Genomic DNA, 10,102 nt, shown 5'->3' on the forward strand with positions numbered 1-10,102 from the left:
AGATTATATATATATATATATATATATATATAAAAATTCCCCTTACCTTTATTTTAAATATGTATGAAGCGGTTTGTCTGGAGTTCAGCTTTACATTAATTCACAGGCATAAACAGCTAACATGAGATGTCACTTTAGCATTCTATTGCAAACAATGCACTGTCTGTGTAGCAGATATCAGCAACTGTTAGGCTGGCCATACACCTGAACAATCTGATTGGATGCAAGCATGGTCAGGTATTTTGAGAGCCAGCGGGGCCGACTAGCAAGATACTGAAGCTTGGCCCAGTGGGAGATTCCTCCATCCACAGACTAGCGTAGATGGAGGAATCTGCTGCACTTTTTCCATCCGACGATAGAAAATCTGCAGATAATCTATAGGTGTATGGCCAGCTTTAGGCAATTAGAAAAGTACATCAATCATAGTAAACAATCCATCTAACCTCTAGTTGCTAACCTTCAAATGTGCTTAATGTATGTTTTGGTGTATAGCTGAATACACTATACTTTACCTTTTAATCTTTTAAGCCCAGTCCTGGGCAAAAACAACCCCCCCATCCCAAAAACAAAACAAAATTCCTTTTTACTGACCTTAAGTTCCACGTCACTGCGTGCATGATATGGACACTTCCTATTGGTGTCAAACACTTTCAGTGGCAGGGTCCCCTCGCATCACTTAGGATGCAGAACTATACGTGGGTGGGGAGGGGACAAGTCCTCAAAGAGCCAATGAGCACGGAAAGTGCCCAGTTCTCACGGCAGGAAATAAGCTTTGCACATGTGACAGATATTACAGAAGATGTGCGTTCAAGCAACACTGAGCAGTAAGGCACAATGTACTATTGTATTTTTGCCTAGAGTTGGGCTTTTAACTAATTTCATAATTGCTGGAAAACCTCCCACAGTCATACAGAAGATATTTTTCAATCATCAAAATTAAAAAAAAATTACCTTTTGCATCCCTAACCCAAGGCTACAAGTGATTCCACTGTTGCTGAAAAAAGCATGTTTTCCGTTAGTGGAGAACTCATTTGTGGAACATTGAGCTCAGTGTGCTGCTAACGTGCCCGTTACGCTGATCTTTACTAGTCAAGCTACCACCTGAGAGGATCTCCACATCTGACATATTTCCTGTGTGTTGCATGCTTAGGCCTCTGCTACGACATAGTGAAGTAGAGGCCAGCCAATGGAACCACGGGGCTTGGCTGGGGTGCAGGCATCCGACATGCCTAAAAAAAAATAAAAAAATAAGTGTTGGATGTGAAGATTTTAGTTCCACGTCACAGTCTGTAACTTTACAAAAAAGCAAAAATCTGAGCAACAAGGCCAACATAAGCTCTACAAAAAATATGTAGAGCTAAAGTGCCGAGACAACAGAAACAACTCCCAGTGTAACCATAGAGAAAAACCACAAATAAAAAAAAGGTAGACACGACAAGGCCAGGATTCTTTTTTTTTTACGTGTTTTAATATTTTCCTTAATTTAGTGGGAGCTTTTCTGTCCTTCCATCGAAGAAACAAGTGCAGAACATTGAATTGAAATTGACAATGAACTTAGAGCAGAAATTAATACAGAAAAAAAAAGAAACATCACCACACATTTTTTTCTGTTTTGTCAACATGTAATGCCCTGGGTTTTATTTCATAAGAATTCTTTTTTTTTTCTTCCCACAATATATGTTCCAGGATTTAAAAAAAAAAAAAAAAACAAAAAAAAAAAAAAAAACAACCTCATGGATCGTGTATGCCATTGGAACTGGGCATTCAGACTTTGCTACTGACAAAGCATTAGTAGTCTGTAAAGTACCATGCTCTTCACAGAAGAGAGCTCATATTTCCGAAGGAAGGCACCCGATAGTTGTGGTTCTGGCCCTGCAGCCTTCTGGAGAGAAATCGGGGAACAAAAACAAATAAAAAAGGAAAAAAGCTGGCTAGTTTAGAAACTGGAATGATGATGCATGTACAGCAATTACTGCATTCTTCTCCCTTATATCCTTTTTTTTCTTTCTTAAGAACAAGTAAAGAATGAAGTCTTAACAATTACACAATAAAAAAATACAATTTTTTAAAGTGTTTTTTCTTTTTTTTTTCTTAAAAAAAGGGCAGACAACATAAAAAAAAAACTCCAGTTGAATGGACTCCATTTGCATACTTGATTTAACACTTTTTTGGTGTAGGAGGAGATGGGGCAGGAGGAGGGGGGCTTGTTTGTAAAGCAGCAACAAAACCTTTTAGTGCCTGAAGTACCAGAAACCACCCACGTGACGTACAGGTGAATGGGGGATGGGAAGATTTGAGACTTCATTATTATCTTGTAACTTCTGAGATTACAAAAAAAGGAAGATCCCTACTGAGTACATTCCCCATTTAATAAATGATGCCTTTTTTATTTAGTTTCTTAAGAATCTGTATGTATGTCACCATTTCTTCACATGATACACAGAGAACTCAGGGACCCGGTGGGGAACCAAGTTATGTTATACCATTTACAAAATACCAAGGAGTCCACAGCTACCTAACACATTTACTACAGCACAGGAACCAATGAAGGTACAGTGTACAAAAAACTGTAAACACGGCACAATAAATAGATAAAACAGCAGGTTCCGCACCATGCACATGATGTGATGACACTTCTCATCTCTATACAATCTCACACTCTTATTTTGTTGCAGTTTTTGTTTCCCGTATTTTTTTTTCTTTTTGTTTGTCCCCCCCAGTGCAAAGCATCACAAATGAACAGTTCTGTATTCAAGTAACATATATACAAGGGTATTACAAATATGCAGTACTGTACAGATAATTGCTGTATTCATAATTTACAGGAGTTTTATTCTTTTCCTATTAACAGTACGAAAAAAAAAGAAAAGAAAATCAAAAGCATGAGAGATGTGCGTTGCTGTCGAGTCCCCACAGCTGCCATGGAAACGCAGTGTGTGTGCTGCTTCCCATCATCCCTTGCATTCATAATGCTACTGATGCATAGCACCTAAACAAGTTCCCAAGGCTGCAGTCCTGTTCCTGTGCAAACTACGTCACTTCCATCGCTACTGTGTTGTCCGTTATACTGTTCAATGCTGGCTTTTCCGTGTCATGGTTGTCCCTGTAAAAAACAAACACAAAAAAACATTAATAATGCATAAAGAAAACAAAGACAGTACAGAAAAGAAAGACAGTACAGAAAAGAAAGACCTTGGGAACGGAGCTCCCAGGTACATATTTTGATGTGCTCCATATATTGGGGATTCTCTTTCTATTAGGACATATCAAGTCCTGTCCATTTTTCTGATAACTGGAAACATCTAGTAGAGCAGGGTGCGGATTTCAGTCTCCATGCCTGAGGCTTCTCGGATAGTTTTAGCATTTCTTTAGACTGATGACAATAGTCTGCAATGTTAGGTGTGGTTCACAAGGTAAAATGATCCCACTGGCCCCAATATCTCACAATGTACATGGCTCCTAAAGAACTCTGTTCTGGACATCTATATTAGAGTAGGTGCTGTCTGTGAGGAGTAGCCAGAAGTCAGAGTGTTCATGTAATAGATTTCAGCATTACACCTGCACAATGGTTGTCTCTACAATTGACACACTAGAGTACTGGGAGCGCTGATACAAGAGCATAAGGATATGTACATTTGTGTTTTCATTCTATTATAAAACAGGAATAATTGCATACATTTTAATGAAGTTTTACACCAACACTAGCTGAATGTGATGTGCTTCACACTAGTGTTTCCAAGCATAGAGAAAAATGAATGCCTGACTTCATGTAGTCCTGATTTGTTCACCTTTTTATGTATTCCTTGTATTAAAAACCGAAGGAAACCCTCCACTGTTTTTCTTCTGCTTTCTATTGACTTTCGTAGAAAAAAAATTAAACCAAAACAAAAAGTCTAACAAAGAAAAAGTACTATGTTCCAGAGAGGTTATAAAACCCTCTTTTCCATATATTTATAGATCTAGTGAGCCCCTGTTCCTCAGGATGTGACCTATGTTATGGTCCATGTGTTTGCCAAGTGCTGAATTCTGGGGTCTGAATATCAGCCTCTTCAAGTTCTTAAATATTGTTGGTCTAAAAGAGGGAAACAACACTAACAACAAACAGATCTCACACCAGGAGCTTCCGATGTCAGAAACCTACATGACAGCATGTCATTCCATTCTACACCATGTTTAATTATTTCCAGGGCAAGCACCTCACCACTACCATAGAAAGCCATGAATTGGGTCTAGCCAAGAATTATGCTGGTGCACATCTAAAGCAGGTGAGGTCAGCAGACCACCCAAATCAAAGATGGTGATGTTGCACAAAACAGTCTATTGAGAAGATATCTGTAAAAAATAAGTCAAGGCAACTGGATTTGCTGTATTTTTCTTGATGACGTTTCACTGGACATGCAACCAGCTTTATCAATTCAGAATGACTTGTACAAAAATTATATGGGAAAAAATATGGTGAATGTTGCTCCAATCCACATAATATATTAGTCACAACCAGGTGTTCATTGCATAATTGGAGTCTAGGAGGTGTTATTAACCTGCCCAGAGAGAGGTGTTAAAACAGTCTATTGTATCTAAATACAGGAGGTTTCCATGCTTTAGTGTTTGTAACGCTTATTGGGCTGTCTGATATGAAATTCCAGCACTAGCTTTGCATTTTATTTTAACTTGTAGCTTTTCAGTCTTGCAGACTAAAAATCTAAAGGACAGTCGCTAGAACAGAGGAGGAAGGTATGTACTTTGCAAGTAATTCAGCTGTTTGCGTGTAGCTTAAGATCCTGATGTTTGGGTCTGTAGAGTACAGCAGTAAGAAAGGATATAATGCGAGCGGGATCAAAATCAGAGAATATCCCGAATAGGCAGCTTTAGGGGGGCCAACCAAACCAAGCTGCCATTTCACAGCATCACTTAGGAGTGAAGGGGGAACAATATGAGCAACACCTTGTAAAAAGGCATTAACCAAGGAGCGAATGGCCAGTGGCCTTTGAAACAGAATAGCCAGGGCTGAGATCTGCTCCTTGATGGTGCTCAGGGTCAGACACACATACAAGCCAGTCTGGAGGTAAGACCAATGACCAGTAACTAAGTTAAGAAGAATTAGTTACTTACGGCAAGAAAATGGCAAATAGGGATTAGAGAGAGTTAACCTAGTGCTAGGGGTTAGGGCCACAGGTCTAAGGTTTGAGAGTCAAGGTAGTGTTACGTTTCAGAATTAGGTGTTAGGGGGTAGATTGATTAATTTAAGGGATATGTTACATTTCAGAGCTTGGGTAAAGGGAGGGTTAAGCGTTAATGAAATCCAATGTCACCTAGTAGTGGATATTTTTATATTTGTCCTGTTAAAACTGGAAGACTGGTCCATTTCATTGCCTTGATACATGGAGAAATGTACGGACTTATCGCTGTCTCTATTAAGGTAAATGATATTGAAGTATCCAGTGCTAACAATGCTACCACATGCAACACTAAGGTCTCGTTCACACCTAGGCGTATTGCATATGCGCGATTCACGGTAAAAAAGTTGCACGACAAACGCGCGTTTCCGAAGGCTATTTGGCTGTATCACAATGAAAACGCGCAACAAAACAGCCCAAAGTAGTACATGTACCTTTTCAGGCGTGGGCCGTTTTGTAGCGCGTTAGGGATGGGCGGAAATACGCCAAGGTGGGAACGAGATTATTGAATACAATGGGATTTATATTTTTGAGCGCTCGTCGAGCGTAGAACGCGCTACAAAAAGTTCAGGTGTGAACGAGGGCTAACATGTAAAGACAGTGTGAGAGCATATGCACAAGTTTATCAAGAACCACATCTAGGCAAAGCAATAACATAGCAGGCCTGTAGAATGTGAAGTTCAGCGTTTGATCATTGTGAAGTTCTTTGATTTCTATGGAGAGACATAGAGGGGTTCACCTAAAAAAAATGTAATAAAAGAAACACAGAGCTGCGATTCACAACAACCAATCCCACCTTGGATTCATTCTCTGTGTATCTCTAAAAATTATAGCTAAAAATTGGATAACAATTAGGGATGCACCGATACTAGTATTGGTGCCGATGCCATGTATTTACTAGCCAAAATGCTCCGATGCCCGGCCCAATACTTGGGCTGCCTGATTGGCCCGGGAAGCCATCTCCATGCTTCCTCATCACCTGGTGACGAGGAAGCATGGAGACGGCTTCCCAGATAACCAGGTGGCGAGCGCCTTGGTTCCTTAGTGGGACTTCTGGTATCGGTATTGGCGAGTACCGGAAAAAAATTATCAGTACTCATACTCGATACTGAAAAACCAGTATCTGTGCATCCCCTAATAACAATTTCTACCTTAAAATCAGACAAAAGAAACCGGTTTACCAGCACCAGTTCCCACACATGCTCCTCATATGTATGTGGGCAAAGTTTCTGCATCCATTGTAAAAACTATGAAACACTGGGACTGAACCAGAATGCTGCCATGAGTCTGGTACATAAATAAATAGCTCTCTAACAGAACCAGTAGGGTGGCTGCTGCAGACAAAGTATGTACAGTGTTAAAGCTTCCCAAGAAAAGCCCACCACCACAGTGTACAAATACATAAAAGAACAAAATATGAAGCACAATCTTACCTCGGTACTCCATCCACAGAGGTTGCTGCTGGAATCTTGGGTACCTGACAGTTTGCTGCTGCTGCTGCTGCAGCCAGCTTTAAGGCAGATGGGGCAACAGCACTTAAAGTCCTAGGTAAATGGCGTGCATTAAGGGTGTTTATAGAGTTTACAGTGGCAACGGAGGAGGGTACAGTTAATCGGATGTTATTCCCAATCAGGACCTGAGTTGTTGCAGAATTGGCAGCAGTTACTTGGTGACTCAGAGTGCTGTGGGAAGTAGCAGTCTGTGTTATACTGGAAGGCTGTAGCAATGCTGAACCAGTCGAAGATGAAGAGGATGATGACTGACTTGTGTGTACGAGTGCTGCAGGCGTATTACTACTGAGGTGTAAGCCCTTGTAGACTCCTGTCACCAAAAAAAAGAAAGCAAAAAGAAAAACTACAGTCATCATCTGATCAACAATAAAGGTTAATTAAAACTCTTTAAACTAAACCATCACACCCTGTACCTGAGGCTTGAAGGATGCCATTCACTCCAATTCCAAGGACCACATCTTCCTTCATTTTGAAGGTCATCAGCTGCTCAGACGTTACCAAAGCTGTAACAGCAAACTGCGCACTAGCAGAGTCCAAGGTCTTTGAAACAAAACCCTAACGAAGGAAGAAAACAGCATATTAAACACAGTCCAACATCAAACTCCTTAATAAAAAATGATCACAGGTAAAAAAAAAAAAGGGCACAATACAAATCTGGATACAATAGGATACTACATTCTGAAACCTGTCCCTCTTCCTTTGTATGTCATTTAAAAAAAAAAAAAAATGGATTATTAAAGTACACTTTTCCTAAGAAAAATATGGAGACTCGAGTCTGATAATACTAGTTACCTGGCTGTAATGTGTATATTTTGGTTTAAATGCTTTCTAGCTTCTAAAAAACTTAATTGTGGTTCCTTACCAAATGGTCAATTAAAACCCAGAGGCAAAAGAGATTCTAGAAAATACTAGAAACTCGTGCAGCATTTAGCAAAAATAGCCAATCAAAACACCTTACTAATGGGTTGACAATGAGGAGGGGTGGGGACGACTCCTGCCATGCTTATTTGTAACCTTTACAGAAACTCCCTATCAATAAAATTTAAAGCAGATCTCCAGGATTTTCAAAAGTTAACCCTTGCAGTGAAGGAGTACCTCTACTGTCACCCGAGCAAACTGAAAACACGGCTGTTAGGCCAGGTTCACACCATTTTCCATACCAGATCTGGAACGCGACGCATGGCGTTTTGCTGCGTTGTGGCATTCCAGAGTGTTTTTTTCTTTAGCTTAAAATGGGCTTTCAGGTGCGGTGCATTTGTATGTGTTTTTGATGTGTTTCCATGCATTCCAGATGAGAGAAAATGAGACCGGCAGTATTTTTTTTGTCTGGTCTGGAACACACTGCACTGGAGGTGAACAGAGCCTAGAAATACTATAGGGATACATTCGGATGCTTTTTTGGTAAGGAACAAACTGTCCCGGTCTGGACATGATCCAGACATGGTGTGAACAAGCCCTTTAATCAACTGGACTACATGACCATCTTGTCCAAGTTTCAGAACATGTCAAACTTCCATGTAGATCATAAACTAGGTAGCAAAACTTAATGGTGCAAAATTTCAATAAAAAGGTAATCTTGTGCAAGTCCAGGTTTAAAAAGAGGTATGAATTATGAAGTGATTATGTACAGTAAACTCCCCATTACCGGACATTCCAGCAACCAGAAAACAAAATTAAGCACACAATATGTCCCTCAGTTTTTCTGCCAGTTGCTTGACAGACATGTGCACACAAATTGTTTTTGCTAGCAACTAAATTTAGTTGCTAACAAAATTCTCTGTGTATATCTTGCTGCGGCCGACAGCTAGATTCCTCAGTTGGCAGGTTCAATAGCCAGCCTGCTATTGGCAATTTGAAATAGCCAATAGCAGAATCTAGGCGGCAGATGAATGGTGCAGGCGGTTATGTTGTTGCATGAGAGTTAATTGTAACTCTCAAGCAACCAGAAACTAGTTATCTGGCATCTACCAATCCCCATGGGTACTGGATAACTGGGAGTTTACTGTATATATGTAATAATCCACTTTTAATTTCCTGGGAGAAAACAAAGCTCTCTAAACTACTGTAACAAAATGCCAAATACAGATACACAGTGAAAATGTAGGTGGACAAGAACATTTCCCAACACAACCTTCAGCAACTTAGATCCATGTAAATTTAAAATTCAGCTGAGAGCTGAAAAGTGGACGACATGATACAAGAAAACTGCATTACCTGTGAAGTGTTGACAGATGAATTGTTATTGGCCTGCTGTTGATGTATTTGAGCAAGCTGTTGTTTTTGCATTAGTGCCAGTTGTTGTTGATGTTGCTGGTATTGTTCGGCTGTAAATGCTGAAAATAACAAAACTAGATCAGAACATTTCTAAGAAAATACAGAAATACCTTTACAATAAAACTTGTCAGAAAACAACTTAAAGATGTGTATAAAAGTCTGATTCTGAAGATTTTTTTTGCATAAAAAAAACTAGTTGAAGTGTATGTCAAGCTAAAACCTTTTCTTCAAGTTTAGGATAGTGTGGTTAAGAATTAGAATGGTCAGTTTTTACTGCTCTCCGGGGCTCTGTCCTACTGACAATGGTTTAACCAGAGAGGAAGTGAGGCAAAATCTGCACCAGTGGCACAAGACAAATACAGAGATGACAGGTTCTAGCCTTCCCCTACTCTAAGAAAGCATTGTTTTTCTGTCTGTGTTGCTGTTGTAGTTTCCATCACTTCCTGTCTTGTAAAACATTGTCCACAGGACAGAAATGGAGGGGAAATCTTTCCAAAGGAGACCAGAATAGCAATACAAAACCTGACAGGAGTTCTAATCCTTCCCACGTTATCCAAAATTAAGAATGAATGTTTTGGCTGGACATGCTTAAACTTCTATCATATATCAGCTTTACCAGAAACAATGTTACAGAACCAGTTAGAGCATCTGTATTGACAGGCTGCGATAGAGAAAAAGCATCATGCTTTGACATTAGTTTAAGATGCTTCTGGGAATCATTGCAGGTGCATTTGACCTACTGCAGCTGCTGTTACAGTCCCAAAAACGTGTATGGGGAGAGAAGCCGTTCTAAAGCAAACATGAACCCATTGAGGCCTTTACAGTTTTGAGAATGAATATGGGATGAGGAAACTGATAGGACAACACTTACAACTCCCTATGTGTTCGCCATATGACCATTTCTATTGTTTATCATGGGATTAATAAGGTCTAAAAGTAATCCCATCACAAGGTAAACATTTGTTTGATTAGGCCCTGATGGAAGTGGCCATCCCCGCCCTATATGCATGTCATGCAGCTCTTGCAGTAGTTTGCTGGTGAAATAGGTCACTGGTTGGGAACTATGGCTGCCTTACACCCCTCCATGCACACTTGGGAAATCCCTAGATGCAAGTTGATGCTAAAAAAAAAAAAAAAAAAAAA

General features: G+C 39.9%; 1 protein-coding gene across 2 annotated transcripts in view; it reads right to left on the minus strand.

The window, feature by feature from the left end:
* Positions 1-2,229: 2,229 nt before the first annotated feature.
* EPC1 (enhancer of polycomb homolog 1) overlaps positions 2,230-10,102 on the minus strand; it is a 26,619-nt gene continuing 18,746 nt past the window's right edge. Inside the window, exons 10-15 of one of the 2 annotated variants that reach the window (XM_018563256.1) lie at positions 8,884-9,018; positions 8,488-8,526; positions 7,781-7,785; positions 7,099-7,240; positions 6,608-6,995; positions 2,230-3,103 (exon numbers count right to left, since the gene is read on the minus strand). In XM_018563256.1, the coding sequence (XP_018418758.1) occupies positions 3,031-3,103; positions 6,608-6,995; positions 7,099-7,240; positions 7,781-7,785; positions 8,488-8,526; positions 8,884-9,018 (782 nt within the window). In that variant the 3' untranslated portion in view covers positions 2,230-3,030. The remainder of the gene's footprint in view (positions 3,104-6,607; positions 6,996-7,098; positions 7,241-7,780; positions 7,786-8,487; positions 8,527-8,883; positions 9,019-10,102) is intronic. The other variant, XM_018563255.1, reaches the window with a different exon arrangement.

The sequence above is a fragment of the Nanorana parkeri genome, unplaced genomic scaffold (assembly GCF_000935625.1).
Source record: "Nanorana parkeri isolate BGI_ZX_2015 unplaced genomic scaffold, ASM93562v1 scaffold645, whole genome shotgun sequence".
NCBI classification, from domain to species: Eukaryota; Metazoa; Chordata; class Amphibia; order Anura; family Dicroglossidae; genus Nanorana; species Nanorana parkeri.